Source organism: Oryctolagus cuniculus, chromosome 13 (genome assembly GCF_964237555.1).
Source record: "Oryctolagus cuniculus chromosome 13, mOryCun1.1, whole genome shotgun sequence".
NCBI classification, from domain to species: domain Eukaryota; kingdom Metazoa; phylum Chordata; class Mammalia; order Lagomorpha; family Leporidae; genus Oryctolagus; species Oryctolagus cuniculus.
Window position 1 is genome coordinate 26,385,671 of NC_091444.1, and position 17,632 is coordinate 26,403,302.

At 46.6% G+C, this 17,632-nt stretch overlaps 1 protein-coding gene across 7 annotated transcripts in view; it reads right to left on the minus strand.

Moving 5' to 3' along the window:
* LPGAT1 (lysophosphatidylglycerol acyltransferase 1) overlaps positions 1 to 16,228 on the minus strand; it is a 100,749-nt gene extending 84,521 nt beyond the window's left edge. The window contains exons 1-4 of one of the 7 annotated variants that reach the window (XM_051820546.2): positions 16,080 to 16,225; positions 14,221 to 14,714; positions 8,648 to 8,858; positions 7,535 to 7,799 (exon numbers count right to left, since the gene is read on the minus strand). In XM_051820546.2, coding sequence (XP_051676506.2) covers positions 7,535 to 7,799; positions 8,648 to 8,782 — 400 coding nt within the window. In that variant the 5' untranslated portion in view covers positions 8,783 to 8,858; positions 14,221 to 14,714; positions 16,080 to 16,225. Of the gene's footprint in view, positions 1 to 7,534; positions 7,800 to 7,934; positions 8,223 to 8,647; positions 8,859 to 9,104; positions 9,309 to 9,532; positions 9,756 to 14,220; positions 14,715 to 16,079 lie in introns of those variants that run through there. The other 6 variants (XM_070055252.1, XM_051820547.2, XM_051820550.2 and 3 more) reach the window with 6 other exon arrangements.
* Positions 16,229 to 17,632: the final 1,404 nt, after the last annotated feature.

A 17,632-nucleotide genomic window follows, 5' to 3' on the forward strand; every position in this document is an offset into this window, starting at 1 on the left:
CTGTGACACCAGCATCCCACATTGGAGCAGAGGTCTAGTCCCTGCTGCTCTGCTTCCAATCCAACTCCCTATCAATGCACCTGGGAAGGCAGTGGAGGACAGCCCAAGTACGTGGGTTCTGGTCACCCACATAAGAGACCAGGATGGAGTTCCTGGCTCTTGGCTTCTGCCCGGCCCAACCCTGGCTGTTGCAGCCATTTGGGGAGTGAACCAGCAAATGGACGATCTCACTCCATTTCTCTGTGTGTGTGTGTCATGCTGTCTTTCAAATAAACAGAAAACACAAAATAAGATGTAACAACAGTGCCAAGACAAAAACATCCTTACTATGAATAACTGTAAATGGATTCAGTTTACAGAATGGTGAATGAGATTTTCAAATTGACTAATAAAGAAAAACTTAACTCCATGCTATATATTATAGACACACCTGAATCAAAGTAATTTTTAAAATTTGGAAATAAAAGGCTCGGCAAAGATATCAGGTAAAAGTAAACAAAAATACAATAGGCATTGTTTTATCCAGCTCCTTCTGACTCTAAGCCTGAGTTTTAATACAAATATTGTCCTATGTGCTTCTATATACTGCATGTGGGTGTGTGTGCTGGTAGAAATATATACACATGGTTTAAAAAACTATGTAAAATAAATTATTCAAGTATAAGCCATCTTTGAAATAATACAGATTACTGAGTTTAAACCATCTAGTAATATTACCTTTAGTGGAATATTTTCCAAATAAAAACCAAAACACTGTCCTGAAAACTCTTCCCTTGGATTCATGTCAAGATCAGTTGTCAATATCACATCATTCACTAACTGTTCAAGCTGAAGACAATCTGCTTTCAAACACTCAAAAAGTGAAATTTCAGTGGAGTTGTTGTTCTTCATTGAGGTAGCTAATTAAGGAAGTGAGAGTTTAAGAAATTTCTAGTATACTATGAGCCGGCGCCGTGGCTCAATAGGCTAATCCTCCACCTTGCGGCGCCGGCACACCGGGTTCTAGTCCCGGTTGGGGCACCGGATTCTGTCCCGGTTGCCCCTCTTCCAGGCCAGCTCTCTGCTATGGCCAGGGAGTGCAGTGGAGGATGGCCCAGGTGCTTGGGCCCTGCACCCCATGGGAGACCAGGAAAAGCACCTGGCTCCTGGCTCCTGCCAGGATCAGCGCGGTGCGCCGGCTGCAGCGGCGGCCATTGGAGGGTGAACCAACGGCAAAAGGAAGACCTTTCTCTCTCTGTCTCTCTCTCTCACTGTCCACTCTGCCTGTCAAAAAAAAAAAAAAAAAAAAAAAAAAAAAAAAAAAAAAAAAAATTTCTAGTATACTATAAATACTTCCATTGAAGCAAGGATTTTTAACCTCTTGCAGAAATCCATAGCCACGATACTGCTTTCAGATGGTAAAACTTCTAAAGAGATTTCATGTCTCAGAAACAAAAGGGCAAATGGACAGTAAAAATTAAAAAAACATTCTAAGAACATTATCTAAAGATCAATATTAGCTTGTTAAATACAAAAATAAATTTGTGGCCACATCAACGTAGTTAATGCTTAAAGGGAAGTAGCTGTGAATCTGTTTCAATTTCAATATCAATAACAAAAAGAGAATGAATAACAGTACCGACCTGATAAAACTGTCCTGAGCAATAAATGACTAAAGGTTGCAGTGAAATGACACATTCATTAACGTGAAGTACTTAGAACATTACTTGGCTTACATTTCAGTAAACGTCAGCTAATGCTATTGCCACAAAGATATAAACTTCAAACGTACACGTTATTCATCCTAAATCTATTTTTATAACTACTGATGACACAGATGACACACCCACAGGGAACTATTTCCCTAATAAAGAACAGAACTTGAAAGTCTCCCCTTCCCTAGGTCCTATTCCCTCCCTGCCACAATCTACCACTCGAGTTAGATCAGGAGCCCCATCCACTCTCATCCCGTGCTACATTCTGTTAGAGCATTCCTCCTGGCGACGCTGTGGGTGCACCCTCTCTCAACCAATGCCAATGAGAGTTCCTTACAGTCAGGGATTACATGCTGTGTGTCTCAGCACCTCCCGGGCATCTATTACCACACAATACAGGAGCTCAAGAAAGGTGTGCTAGGTTAACAAACGTGTATTGCAGGAGATTATACATATGCATATATATACAACATGAACCATGTGGGGTTTCAACTTTATGGATTCCAAAGATCTTAACAGCAGACTTTTCAAGTGAGATAGCTAAGGATCTTCAGTTGGGATCAGGAAAGGGATTCTTCAAGAAACAGACATTCACTAAGCACTTTGTGAACAGCAGGCAACACAGGGCCTTTATTGTTACAAAGAAGGCGCCTGGGCACCGTGCAGGTAATGCTCACTCTCACCAGTGAACACAGATGTTCGAGTTAAAGGTAGATCAAGACCGTGACCCCCGGAGTTCTCCCAAATTGAGTGCTCTTTCCTCTAAAACAATGCCTTTCAACTGCTTACTGCACTCAGAGGGGAGAAAAACACATTTGTAGCACCACTTAATACAGACACATGCATTTCTGGTATTTTCTATTTAATTCTATTCTATTTCACTTCTTATTTATGAGACAGACGAAGACAGAGAGAACTCACACACTGGTTCACTCCACCGAGCGCCTGTAACGGCGGGGCTGGATCTCCTCAGCAAGAAGCTGGAACTGGGAATGAGGCTGGGACTCAAACCCAGGCGCTCTGATGCAGGATGCCCATCCCTATTCCACCTTCTTTAAACGGGCATCTTTTCTTTTTCTTTTTCTTTTTTCTTTTTTTTTTTTTTTTTTTTTTTTTGACAGGCAGAGTGGACAGTGAGAGAGAGAGAGAGACGGAGAGAAAGGTCTTCCTTTGCCGTTGGTTCACCCTCCAATGGCCGCCGCGGCAGGCGCGCTGCAGCCGGCGCACTGCGCTGATCCGATGGCAGGAGCCAGGTGCTTCTCCTGGTCTCCCATGGGGTGCAGGGCCCAAGCACTAGGGCCATCCTCCACTGCACTCCCTGGCCACAGCAGAGAGCTGGCCTGGAAGAGGGGCAACCCGGACAGAATCCGGCGCCCCGACCGGGACTAGAACCTGGTGTGCTGGCGCCGCAAGGCAGAGGATTAGCCTATTGAGCCACGGCACCGGCCTAAACGTGCATCTTAACACACTAAATTGGTTTTATGACTCAAAGGTTAAAGAATACTACTCTAGGGATAAGCTTTTGGTATAGCAGTTAAGAGGCCACTTGGGACACCAAATCCCACATTCACTTCCAACTCCTGGGAATATGCGTCTCAGAATGCAGCAGGTGATAACTCACGTAGTAGGGTCCCTGCCACCCATGTGGGAGATCTGGACTGAGCTCACAAGTTTGGCCTGGCCCACCTCTGGCTGTTGTGGGCATTTAGGGAGTGAACTAGCAGATGGAAGATCTCTAGCTGTCTCTGTCTCTGTGCCTTTTAAATAAATAAGTAAAAGAAATACTGCTATAAAAGATATGTTTTTAAAATTTTCCCTAGAATTTCAAGGTCAGAAACAAATCCTAAAAATTTCTTACACAACAAATCCGTATCTCAATAAAAAATGTAAAATACTATCAAATAAATCAAAAAATCAACATACAATCATGGCAGCTGTCACTTGAGGAGTAGGAAGAAGCCAAACCTCATCTCCATCAGCTTTCTCTTAAGCTACCCCAAGTAAACACTCGATCTAAGGAAAACAAGGTTTGCTAAGCAAAAACAGCTTGGCAGCAAGTCTTCTGGCACCTGGTTCCTGTTCAGCCTGACTCTGGTCCATAAGACTCTCATCCTGTATAGAAATTCTGGAGCATCCATTTACAGTGAGTATCTTTAAAGCATTTCATGAACAAGGGCTTTAATGAAATGTGCTTGGACAATAATGATTTTATTAAAATCAAAATGTTTTAAAACCACATTGTGTTTTGTACAAAATCTCTCTGAACTTTGCCAATCTTCATTTATATGGGGAAGGTTTCTACCAGTGGCAAATAAAGCATGCAGTAGTGTATCATTAGTTAGGCTAGTGTCTCTTTTGGTTTGCTCTTAAAATACTAGGGCAAAGGCAGCATGGAACTTCTCCAACATGAGGTATCTGCACAGCACTTCCCACTAGAGGAAACATGATAACAACAATCATCACCACCTCAGAGCACTGTCTTGAGAGTTCTTTCAAGAAATGCGTTTCCTTGAAAACACATAAAGTCAATGGGGGCTGGTACTGAAGTATAGCAGGTTAAGCTGTGGCCTGCCAACTCCGGCATCCTGTGTGGAAATGCTGAGGCAGTGGAAGATGGCCCAAGAGCTTGGTGGCCCCTAACACCCATGTGGGAGACCAGGACGGAGTTCCTGGTTCCTGGCTTCAGCCTGGCCTAGCCCTGACTGTTGGGATCATTTGGGAGTCAACGAACAGATGGAAGATGTCTGTCTCTATCTCTCCCTTGTTCTCTGCTGCTCTGCCTTTCAAATAAATAAATTAAAAATAAAAATAATAAAATAATAATAAAATAAATATAATAATAAATAAATAAATAATAAAAAAATAAATAAATAAAATAATAAAATAATAAAAAAATAAAAATAAAAATAAATTAAAAAAAAAAAAAAAAAAGAAGCAGGCAGAAGGACCAGAAAATCTCTTTTCCATCTTTTGTGTCCCAAGGCAGTTCTCTAACTTGGAAAATGCAAAGTACAAGAAAGTTCACTGATGTTCTTGGGCTTCCCGACCTTGCCAATCCCCATCCAAGAAGCAGGCCTGAGTTTAAAGGACTTATTTTTGTAGCATTTGCCTCAAATAAACAGACAACTTTCTAGAATTAATAAATCTTCCCATCTCTCTAAGTCTGTTTAGAATTAGAGAAAGATGTTCTTTTCATAAAGATGAAATATAATTTTCCTAAAAAAAAAGGAAGAAAGTCCTACGTACTATTTTTATTAGCTCTGTCTGTGATGGTAGAAGCATTGTGTATCTGCTCTGTCCAACACCATGGCCACTAGCCACCCAGTACTGAGCCCTGGAAACGTGGCTGGTGTAACTGAAGAACTGAATTTTCAGCTTTATTTTCATTCATTTCCATTTAAATGGTCTCCTGCAGCCTGTGGCTACCACACGGGGCAATGTAGTAGGTTAGGTAATCCACATACATCCTCAATTCCAGAGCCAGGGAACTGACTGGACTTACACCAAATGCCACTTGACAAAAAAATGACATTCTATACCAGCACTCGATTTTCAGCCTGCTAATTAATATTTAAGGCTTCCTCATCAGCCTTTCAACAAAATTTTGGCAATCTTTCTTCAAAAATATGAACATACTAAATCTGCTGAGTGGACTCCTTTGGCAACATGCAAGTTTCCATTTGTGAAACCCAGACATAGGGAAAGAAAAAAAAAAAACTTTTTAACAAGCCTACTCTTCTCTTGACACAAAGAGAAGAAATAAAATACATAGCCCAACGAAAGGCCACTATATCCCTTGAGATTCTTTCACAGGTACACATGAATGAACTTACATGTCCATGTAAGCTCAAACTGATGTACAGCAATAGAAAAGCTAGATATGCTCTTCCATATTTCTATTTCTCTAAACCCAGTGCAGTTTTCAACAAAATTCACCCCTACCTTTGTTTGACCTCTTGGCTGTGTTCTGTTGTGATCACACTCTGACCAGACCCACTAAAATCAAGTATTCTATCTATGGGAAAACAACTTAAAATATGAATATATACACTAAAATATCCTATATTTAAAAGAGATAAACTGATCAAATTGTCAAAATGCAATAGCCTGAAGAGCAGATGCTTCAGAGACTAAATTATGCAGATCAAACTTAGACCACTTTCTAAGCAGGTGGCAAAAGAAACCACACGGTTCTACACTCGGCAAGGAAAAGATATACCCCTCCCCAAAAATATGCTTAAAGATACACTGCAGCCATGCAAGGGCCATCGGATAACCAACCACAACTCCCAGCAGCACCACTGTACTCTTTACAACCTCAAGGTCAATGTCAAACTAATTTTCCCCTTCCCAACATGCTAACACTTACATATAAACATAACACACCAGCACAAACATCTCAATAATTTCACTATGAACTTCCAGGACCTGTTTCTAAAAATGCTATGAGCATATTTAAAGCAAGCACACTTAAGTATACTGTAGAAAGAATGAAGCCACTAATGCTACATGGCTCAAACTACACTGAACAAAGCAAAGATACCAGTACCACCACAGAATAGAATTTCATTTTTTCTCTACCAGTGCTGCTGGTACTACCAGGACCTAAAAAAGGACTGGAAGCTCACCTACTGTATCTCAAAGAGCACTGGACTCTCAACAAGACACAGGACAAGGAAGCAATGCATACACCATCCTAAGGGCTTCAGCTCTTGCAGAGTAAGAAATGACATTGCTGGAAGGAGAACAGGCTTCATCTGGCACAAGGCAGAGCACTAGCTATCAGTTCTTTTCTCATGTCTATGGCTAAGATCTGCAAAGGCCGCCTGGGCAGGAAAGAGGGGGATGGAGAATTTAAGATGGAGAACTGCCGTGTGGCTCGACTCTGAGAGTACCCTCTCCGCTCCTCCAAGTCCTGAACTACAGACTCCTGACCACAGCATCTGCAGCCGATTCCCCAAGGAACTGCCTACCAATTCTAAATGTCTAAAAGCCTCCCTATCTGACAAGTGCTAGAAACTCCCGTGCTTTTCTCATTATCCTAATTCCTAGAGGAAAAAAGTACAGCAAATAAAATAAAGCATACAGACTTTTCACAGCAGAGGCCTAAGATCTCAAAGCACAAAAGCTTTATAAACAGAAAATCAACACTATAGAACTACATTTAGTTCTAAAAAAGTCCACTTTAGAACCACATTAGTCCTGCTTCCCAAAGCGCAACTTAAAAACAGCAATATAAATCCACTTAAAGACACTCAGAAGGTAAATTAGCGTAACAGATAATTTAATATGCTCAGATTTATGAGAGAAAAGTATAGGTTCTAGAAAACAAAAGAAACAGATGTAACAGAAAAGAAAGCCATTTTTGGCTTGGCTTAAAATGTTAACACTGCACAATGTCACATCAAGTGGAAAAAAAAACTGAATAAACCATCTTGGCACACACATGGCTCATTTCTCTAAATCCCCTATGTTTATGGGCTAAACATCTTATCTCTTCTCCTTGTAAGCCCCCAAGTCTTAAATAACACACTCTCATTCCTGTGTGAGAGCTTTTGCAAACCAGTGTGAATAACTGAATATCAACTGCATTCAAAACATATTATTTAAGGGATTTGTCATATGTGGTTATGAAATTATACTTCTGAAAACACCACGCTTCGTAATTAAGATCTTGAGGGGAAAACCCAATCGGATTGTTTTCCATTAGTTTTTCCAAAGCCAAAGCGTAAAAGCATCTTCAACCCAAAGTGCAGCACATATGTGATCATGGCTCCTGATTTAAGCACAACATTAGGCGTCTTTTCTCAAGCATGCAGCCACAGAGCCCCAGCTCTCACCTGTGTATCCAGCGTACCATCCCCAGGAAGCCACCATCCCTAAAAGCCATTTGTACATGATTCCTTCAATGTACCAGAACTGCTTGCTGTCCAGCACGCGAAGCGGCTGCAGGATAATCACGTAGCAGATGTAGGAAGGAATGGCAACCAGGTTGTTGGCGACCATGAAGGCAAACCTCATCAGGGCTTTCACCAAGATCCAGCCCAGCCACGGAGCCTCTTCCAAAGTCACAGCCATCCTCACGCTGCAGTCCGGCCAGTCTTTCTGGGGCGAAAGGAAAAAAAATTCACTTACAAAGGAACACGGATCAAACCTAGCCAGCACAGAAGTCGCCTGCAGCACAAAAACCAAGGACGACGCGAGGGTCTGAGGCTCCGGGGGGAGGGGGAGGGCGAGTACCTCGGGGAGAGTGCACCGGGGGACGCCGGCGAGGGAGGAGCAGCAGCGGCAAGGTCAAGGCAGCCGGGCGGCCAGGCGCGGGTATGTCACAATATAGTTAGCAAATAAGCCAGTTCCCCCTCGCGGCGCGGTCGCCGTCCTCGTGCCGCGTCTCCCCGCGGTCGTCCAGGTGGACTTGGAGGAGGAAAGAAACACGGACCCGCTTGCTTCGGGCACCCTCAGTGTGTCCGAACCGGCGACACGGGTGACACGCGGGAAACGTCCGCTACAGGGACCTTTCGGTGGGATTCCCTGGGTCTCCTCACCGCCACCCTTCCTGCACAGTGATTCATTCCTTTTAAAAGGTCTGGCGCGCGCACCAGCGAGGAGTTAGCTCGAAATTCTCAGGTGCAGCAATTGGGGTTTTTAGAAAAAAGAAGAAGGGGGGGAGGCTAGCAAGAGAGCATAAGAGGGGAGGAGGGGAAAGTGGGGGAAATACGGCGAAAACGAGAACGGACAGGAGTAGGGGGAGGGGAGCAAGAGCCCGCGGAGGAGAAGGCAGAGGGGCCAGGGATGAAGGGAAGGAGATCTCCAGCCAGACCGGGAAGCGAGGGATGATGGACGCAGCAGGGGAGAAGAGGCGACAGCAGCCTCGGGGCGGGTGGAGACAGCAGCGGTTTCCGCGAAGGTGGACCGGGTCGGGGCGGCGGGCGCGGCCCGCGCTCCGGGCTCACCTCAGCGGGCGCGGACGGCGAGCGGCGGCAGAGCGCGGGGGCGAGCGGGACCGGGGGCCGGCGGCCCGGGGCGCGGGGCGGGGCGGCGGCGGCGGCGGCGGCGGCGGGTGTCCCCGGCCGAGGGGTCGCGGTCATGGACGCGGCGGCGGCCGAAGCGGCCCGAGGCGCGGCGCGAGCGAGCGCGCGGGCGCCCTACTCCCCTCGCGGCTGCCTGCGGACAGAGGGACGGCGGGGACTCAGAGGCCGGACCTGTCACCGGGGCGGGTCCCGGGGAGGCGGGCGGATGCCCCGCGCCCCCGCCTCCTCCCCGGGGCCTACCGCGCCCTCGTCCCTCAGGCCGCGCCGCCGCCTCCTCCCCGGGCCACGCGACGACGACACCCCTTCCCCGCCCCCAGCGCCTCCCAGAGCCCGTCTCCACCGCCGCTCCGGGGCCTGCGTCCGCCGAGCCTGGGGTTACCTCGGGCTGGCCCAGCCCCAGCCCGGGCTGCGGGAGCCAGAGGAGCCGGAAGAATGCATGGCCGGCGGCAGGGCCGGCGGAAGGAGGCGGCGGCGGGCTCCGGCCCCGCTCCGGCGGCGGCGGCGCGGCCCGCGCGCGGTCCCAGGCGGCGCCGAGACTCGGTCCCCGGGACCCGGCCGCGTTCGCCCTGGCTGGCGGGGAGGGGCGCGGGAGGAAGCGGCGGGAGCCGGGACTGCGGCGGAGCCGCCCCCAGAGCGCCCTCTAATGAAGGCGCGGCCGCCGCCGCCGCCGCCTCCCGCGCCGGGACCCCGCGGGCCTGCGGGTCACGGGCCGGGGGGCTGCTCGGCCGCTAGGCCCGGGTCCAGCTGAGGCCAGAACCGAGGAACAGGGCCTCTCGGAAGGGTTTAGGAATGAACAGCCGCCCTTACACCACGTGAGGAGCGCTCGGTGCGAACGGAGAGCCCCTTTCAGCCAAAACGGTCGCTTTTCATTGTTAAGACTCCTTCTCTGCCCAAACTGGGAAGCAGTCCCCCGGAAGGCTGAAATGTCCTCCCTTCGTTCCTAATGAAGCCCAGGTGCGCTGATGGCTTTTCTGCTGAACCTCCCCGGAGTACTAAGGGCTCGAGTTTTAAATCAGTTCTTTCAAGCGCCAGAGCTCTTGTTTCTGGAAAGCACCCGGAACATCAGTGGCAATTCCCATTTCCCATCCAGCACCGCCCAGCCACTGGGAATCCGGTTCTGCACGGAGAGACCCAAATTTGGTTGGTCGAGGAGGGGAAAACTCCACCAAGTGCCTGGCCTCGAATAACTGCCCCAAAGGCAATGACCACGGGAACTCCCAGGCAGTGCTGGGCGCTCCTGGTCCATTCTAGTTCAAAGTCTGGACCACTTGAAGGAAACGCTAGAACTATCCCAATGGCCTGCCCAACTGAACGTTCTCAAATGGCCTACGTTTCAGCTTTAAGAAACTCAACTTAGAAAACCTTGAATCCCTTAATAATAATATTTGTAGGGCGGGGAGCGAGGGAGGCCTGTTAGGGCATTCTTTTGTTTGTCCCTAGGGAACCTTAATACCAGTATTTTTCATCAGAATGCTACTTAACTCTGCTTACTTTGAAAAAATTCTCTCCCTGCCCCCTTTTTCTTTTTCTTTCTCTCTCTCTAGTTCCTCTTTGGTCCACAGATTAAGGAAAGAGAAGAAAATTCACCTTATGCTACTGAAAGAATATGTTGTGTTCCCTTTCCCTTTGGTGGTGAGGAAATATTAGGACTCTTCAAAAAGTTCGTGGAAAATGCACCTTATCTTTTAATTCCATTTTCCATGAGTTTTTGAAGCACTCTTGTAATAAAGGACAGAGCCTGTCTGAAGTACTTATTAGATTCCTCTCCATTTAGTATTAGCTTTTTATTTATATCATCTATCTTATTAATATTATATCTTACTGTAACATAAATATTTAAAAAGACATAAATCATGTCCATATAAGTTCAACTGATGTATAGCAATAGAAAAACTAGATATGCTCATTCTGTTCCTTGCATTCTTGCTGTTAATTTGGGTACTAATGTAATATAATCTTTAAATAAGTCTCTTGAGAGAAATAACTTGTATACTGTAGGTTATTGTTCAAACCATACCGTGATAGTCCTGAGAGAGGTGAGACCCATATTTCTTTTGAGAATCAAGAGTAAACTCTCAGCCGGCGCTGTGGCTCACTAGGCTAATCCTCCACCTGTGGCGCTGGCACACCAGGTTCTAGTCCCGGTTGGGGCACCAGATTCTGTCCCAGTTGCTCCTCTTCCTGTCCAGCTCTCTGCTGTGGCCCGGGAGGGCAGTGGAGGATGGCCCAAGTGCTTGGGTCCTGCACCCGCATGGGAGACCAGGAGGAAGCACCTGGCTCCTGGCTTCGGATCGGCGTAACACGCTGACTGTAGTGGCCGCTTAGGGAGTGAACCAACGGAAAAAGGAAGACCTTTTTCTCTGTCTCTCTCTCTCTCTCACTGTCTAACTCTGCCTGGGCTTTGAGATGCGACTTTTGGGGACACACCATTCAGCCATAACATCATCCTACTCTTTACACTGCAAAATTCTGCCATTTTAGTAGCTCCTCATAGAAGGGACATGGAAGCCCTAATCTGTCTGATCATTTCAGTTATTCTCTTGACTCCAACCTCATTAGACTTTTCTTAAGGCTCAGCAACAGTACAATACATCATGTTCCAGGGGTAGATATGCCCTCGCTTTGTGCCAAGGGTGTAGGGGGAATTGGCTTTCCGACCTCAGCAGCACACTCAGTTTCTGCAGAGAGTTCAGCACCCATGAAGCATGAGACTGCATTCAGGTGAATGTCAGGGAACAATTTCAAAGGACGCTCATATTTATTTCTTGTATTTGAAAGTCCAGCTGAGTTATGCACTTTATATTCTTTTGCCTTACATGTGTTACCTTCCTCTTGCCTCTTATACAACTTTTTTGCTCTATTGTCTTTTAGTCACTTACACACGCTCCTGTGACCCTTCTCTGACATAAGCACGACAGGCAGACAGATGGAGGCTGGAACCACTAGCTCTTCGGGCGAACGGATCTGAAGAAAGCGAGGACTTTCTTTAATGACTACTTAGCTTCTAGCCTCCTATCCTACTTGTGAGCCACCATTACCAAAACACAAAAATGAAGTCAGTAATCTCACAGGCTTCTTGCACGCCCCAACTGGGAGAAATTGGGAAACAAACAGACCCTAGCCTATAGCCACAGGTGTTACAGTTTCTGTTTTGAAAGTCTGTATTGGAACCGCAAGAGAGATGATCCTTTGAAAGGGAAACAGGAATTCTCGCATTTCCTGGAGTCGCCAGACATTCTAACCGCAACACCTCAGAAGGCTTAATTCCACCCATCTGGTCCACATACATACAACAAATTAGGTTATAACCAGGGAGGGGCTCCCATGGGCAGGAACATACCCCTTGGGCCCTCTCCTTTTCCTAGTGGCAATTATAAAAACATTTCACCTACCTGGGCTGGTTTCTGCACTAAGGCTCCAATGAACTATTTCCTCTCGAGGGGAAACCCCACCAGCAGCATTGCAGATGTGCAATGACTTGGCACAGGCCCATCCCCAGCCCCCTGTCCCTGGGAAACAGGGCCAAGCTAGGAATCAGCAGCCCAGTAGAGCAAGGCCTTTGTTAGCTTAGCTTCAAACAAAAGGGAGAAATACGTATATATGGATGTTTTCTTCTTTTTTTTATTTTTATTTTTATTTATTTATTTTTTTTTTTTTGACAGGCAGAGTGGACAGTGAGAGAGAGAGACAGAGAGAAAGGTCTTCCTTTGCCGTTGGTTCACCCTCAAATGGCCGCCGTGGCCGGCGCACCGCGCTGATCTGATGGCAGGAGCCAGGAGCCAGGTGCTTTTCCTGGTCTCCCATGGGGTGCAGGGCCCAAGCACCTGGGCCATCCTCCACTGCCCTCCCGGGCCACAGCAGAGGGCTGGCCTGGAAGAGGGGCAACCGGGACAGAATCCGGCACCCCGACCGGAACTAGAACCTGGTGTGCTGGCGCCGCTAGGCGGAGGATTAGCCTAGTGAGCCGCGCCGCCGGCTGGACTTTTCTTCTATATTCATATAAGTAACCATTTTACATAAAATGTACTAGGCTTATAACCTTAAAATTTTTTTAGACAAGGTCAGTCAAATCATCAAAAATTTGATTGCAACTTTCTTTAAGGCATTTAGCAACTTTTCTTAACAGAATTGGCCCTAAACAATATTATGGGGTAAATAAGCCCATCCTCTCCATGTGCCTCTCCAGTTCAGCTCATTTTCCTTTTCCCTTTTAAGACTAAAATTATTTCAGAGCAGGGGAAGGATGGCGTTGTGATGAGCTGGTTAAACCACAGCTGGGACAACATCCCATATTAGAGTGTTGGCTACTGCATGCTTCAGATCGGCTTGCTGCCTATGCACCTGGGAGACAGCAGATGATGGCCCAAGTACTTGGAGTCCTGCCACCTACATGGGAAACCAAAATGGAGTTCCTGGTTCCTGACTTCAGCCTGGCTTAGCCACAGTTGTTGGGGGCATTTGGGGCATAAACCAGTGGATGGGAGACTGATCTCTCTCTCTCTCTCTTTCTCTCTCTCTCTCTCTCGCTGAGGCCTCTGTCTCTCCCTCTCCCTCTCTTTGTGTGTCACTCTGCCTTTCAAATAAAAAGAAGTAAATATTTAAGATAAAATAAAATAAGCCCTGTTGCTAAAGGGCCTTAAGGCTCCTTTTCCCATCCTCGACAGACAACACTAACGGTTAGGATCTTCTTTCTCACACGTCCACTATTGCATTTCTTTGGCTTAGCTCTATCTCTCTAGCCTAGTATTTTTTTTTTTTTTTTGACTGGTAGAGTGGACAGTGAGAGAGAGAGACAGAGAGAAAGGTCTTCCTTTTGCCATTGGTTCACCCTCCAATGGCCGCTGCGGCCGGCGCCGGCTCACCACGCTGATCCGAAGCCAGGAGCCAGGTGCTTCCTCCTGGTCTCCCATGCGGGTGCAGGGCCCAAGCACTTGGGCCATCCTCCACTGCCCTCCCGGGCCACAGCAGAGAGCTGGACTGGAAGAGGGGCAACCGGGACAGAATCCGGCGCCCCGACCGGAACTAGAACCTGGTGTGCCAGCGCCACAGGTGGAGGATTAGCCTAGTGAGCCGTGGCGCCGGCCTCTCTAGTATTAGTAAAACTAATCCATGCAGACGTGCTTATGGCTATAAATGGTGTTCTCACTTCCTAAAGTGTTAACGTTTCATAAAGGAATTCTTAAAATCCCCAAAGCCTTTGCACACTTCTGCTGGTGGAGTCTCAGTACTGCAGTGGATAAATATACTTGTGAGATATTTAGAAGAATATTTCAGCATGTTCCTCCACTCACAGAACCTACAAAGTCACATAAAAAAGACAAGCTCAGATCTCAAATAGTACTTTTCTAACCCAAGAAACAAAGTAATAACATGTTTTTGATTATGTCAAAATACTAACAATCACAGGTACTTATGGGTCATTTTCAATATCTCAAGACATGTTCTCAGAGTTTTATGTGCATGACTTTGTAAGGACTACATCATTGTTTGCTCACCTTTTACAAATGGAGAGATGAAGCCGTTTGTCCTGGGTGTCTCAGAAGCAGAGAAGAGACTCCGTTCCCAGATGCCGGGCTACAGAGCTGCAGACGGCTGGCTCCAGCAACCACGAGCAGAGAAGCTCTTCCCCACCAGGAGGGACGGGAAGATTCAGAGGATGCTCCTCGTGTCCAGCCGCAGCCCTGTTGCTGCCTCCTCTCCCCTCCTCTACTGCTGACCCCTCGCCATGTTGCATGAGCCACACTTAGAGTACTTACCATCTGGAAAGAGGATGTGTTACACGGCTTTGCACGTGCAAGCTCATGGGGGCCTTTGGCTCATGGGTTTCCCTTCTGTGTCTGTCTGATCTCAGGTCCAGCTGAAATATGAGAGGGTCTGTACTTCCACTCCTACCTCTTCTTTAGGACTTGCTGTGTCTTCCTCTGGGCCTAGGCTTCTGTTGGAGTGCTTATGCACTCTGACAAGCCTGTATGTTTTAGATCCAGGCACTCTGTGGAGAGAGACTGGGGCTTTCATACCATCTACTTTTTCATTATTGTTTTCCCAGCATCTAGCTTAGTGCCTCATATGTGATAGGAAACATACTTTTGGATGCAATGTTTGTTTTCTTTACTCTGATTGCTTTTCACTTTTTTATTATTTATTTATTTGAAAGCAGAGTTACAGAGAGGCAGAGTCAGAGAGAGAGAGGTCTTCCATCCGCTGGTTCACTTCCCAGATAACTACAATGGTCAGAGCTTTGCTAATCCGAAACCAGGAGCCAGGAGCTTCTTCCAGGTCTCCCATGCCAGTGCAGGGGACCAAGGACTTGGGCCACCCTCTACCGCTTTCTCAGGCCACAGCAAAGAGCTGGATTGGAAGTGGAGCAGCAGGACTCGAACCAGCATCCATATGGGATGCCAGCACAGCAGTCGGGTTGGGGGTGGGCTATACCTGCTTAGCCACAGCTCTGGCCCCTGCTTTTCACTTTTTAAACACTAGGATAATTTGAACAATGACATCATCATTATCATTCAAACCATGGCCAAAGAAATAACATTGCTAATACTTCATTTACTAATTTATTTCCACCTTTTCAAAATGATTATTTTAGTAATGTTCAGTGACTAGACCCGCCTCAGCTGAATCACCAACTACACAAATATCCCTTTTATTATTAAAGTTCCTCCTCCCTTAAGCTATTACCTATTCCCATCTCAGATAATGTGGTCATAGTATGTAACTTTTTGTTTTGATATCTTAAGTTTTGACATTGCGTTTCTATGTCTACCTAAGCAAGTCTGATGTCTCTATCTGGCTTACTCTAGGATCTTCTCTACCGGATTCTTCACTCATTATTCTAGAACTTACCAATCAACGGGCCATGTGCTTCAGTGAGGCTTAGGTGGTTGAGCCTAGCACTGCTAGGCAGCAAGCTAGCAGCCTCTGATTACATCATACTGCTGGTACCGTTTTCAACCAGCAACATGAAGTGGAAAACATTGTCAAATTCTCAATGTTCAATTCTCATTGCCTCCTCTAGTTTTAAACAAGCACATTCCTATAACTTCTCTTGGTTGATTCCTCCTACCTGGAACACCTTCATGCTTTCTTCCTGACCATCTTAACTACCAACTGAAGCCTGTCTCTTTGTCCAGGACTTCAGAGTTGTCTCTGAGTAACGACTACTTTTATAGAGAACACCACACTAGACTTAGGTCTTCACTGTCACACATTCCAGCAACAAGCTGTTGTAGCGTAGAACCGCAATTAACTGCTCACCTTTGAACCTGCAGCTCAAGAAGATCTCGGTACTACCACACACATTTGAGAAGCTCCACGTGCACGGTTCCCTGGTTCTAAGTTCCCATCTTACCTCTTTATCTGCTGCTTCCTCAATGGCCTGATCCTTTCAACCACCCTGCCCTTCCACGCTCCAGCTGCTGGTTTTAAGCCAAATCTTTCTTAGTGTCTCTAGCCCCTGGGAAGCTCAGTCTTCTCAAGGCCTTGAGTTCCCATCAGTTTCCAGCCAAAACTGCTCTCCTCACAGTCACCTGAATTCCAGCGTGGCAATGTCCCTGGACTCTGTCCACAGAACTTCCCAGGACTTCTTTCTGGAAACATGATAATGATGAGCTGCTTTGAACTGGCTTCTACCCTCTGTCCTCTGCCCTCACTTTTATCCACAGAAAACCAATGAATCTGCAGCTTTCTTGCATAACTCCAAGTCCTGCAATTGACAACCAGCTCCTGACTTCTGGATCTCTTATCTCACAAAACCTTATGTTTCCGGGTCTTCTCACAAATTTGAAAAAAAAAAAAAAAAGGCAATGTTAGAACATCTTTGTTCTGGTGTTGGGGTGGTGGCATTTAGTGATATTTGATGAGAGAGAGGAATTCTCCTGTAGCAAAGGTTGCAGGATTCCACTTATGTATGGGGAAAACAAGGTATAAAGGAATTGTGTGGCTTGTTCATCGTAGGCTATATTAGAGACTGAGGCGATGTGGTCTTCTTTAAAAGATTTATTTATTTATTTGAAAGGCAGAGTTAGAGATTGAGAAAGAGAGAGCTCTTCCATCCACTGGTTCACTCCCCAAATGGTCACAACGGGCCAATCTGAAGCCAGGAACCAGGAGCTTCTTTAGGGTCTCCCACATTGGTGCAGGGGCCCAAGTACTTGAGCCATCCTTTGCTGCTTTCCCAGGCACATTAGCAGGGAGCTGGATCAGAAGTGGAGCAGCCAGGACTCCAACCGGCACCCATATGGGATACCGGCACCTATGCTGCAGCACTGGCCCCAGAGTTGATGTGACCTTAAGGTGACTGACTCATCTTGGTTTACCCAGTATGTTCACTCTTTGAGAACTGGAAGTCTCACATCCTGGGAAACTCCTGAGTTCTGGAAAATGGATGTGATTCTATGTGGTCCCCTGCCTCCTGGTCCTCCATGCATTCCTTTAGATGGTTCTACAGAAGCCCAGGTTTCCTGCCCCCTTCCCCAGGATGTGATCCGTCAAGTTTAGCAAACCATTCAAAGAGGATAATGGTGTTTTCTCTGCAGCATGTTACCTGTCCTTACCTGTGCAGCTTGTCTTTCTGTGGTTCTCATCAACTTAAATCATTAGGAGTTTGAGCAGAACTCTTTGCTGTGCTCCTACTCCAATGGGGTTTAAGATTAATTTATCACTTGGGAGACAGAACTGGTTGGTTGAGACTCTGTAGTAATGAAAGTCGTGTCACCTTCCTTTCTTCAGCACTCAGCAATCAACAGTGCTCTTTCACTCACTCACACACGCACACACTATCTTGTTGGATGCAAACAATACCCTCATGGAGTAGGCAGGTATTTATTGGTTGAGAGAAGTAAGAAAAAAGGTAAGGAAAGAGAATTTCTTTACAAATGATTTTTTCTTGAAATGTCTTCAAGA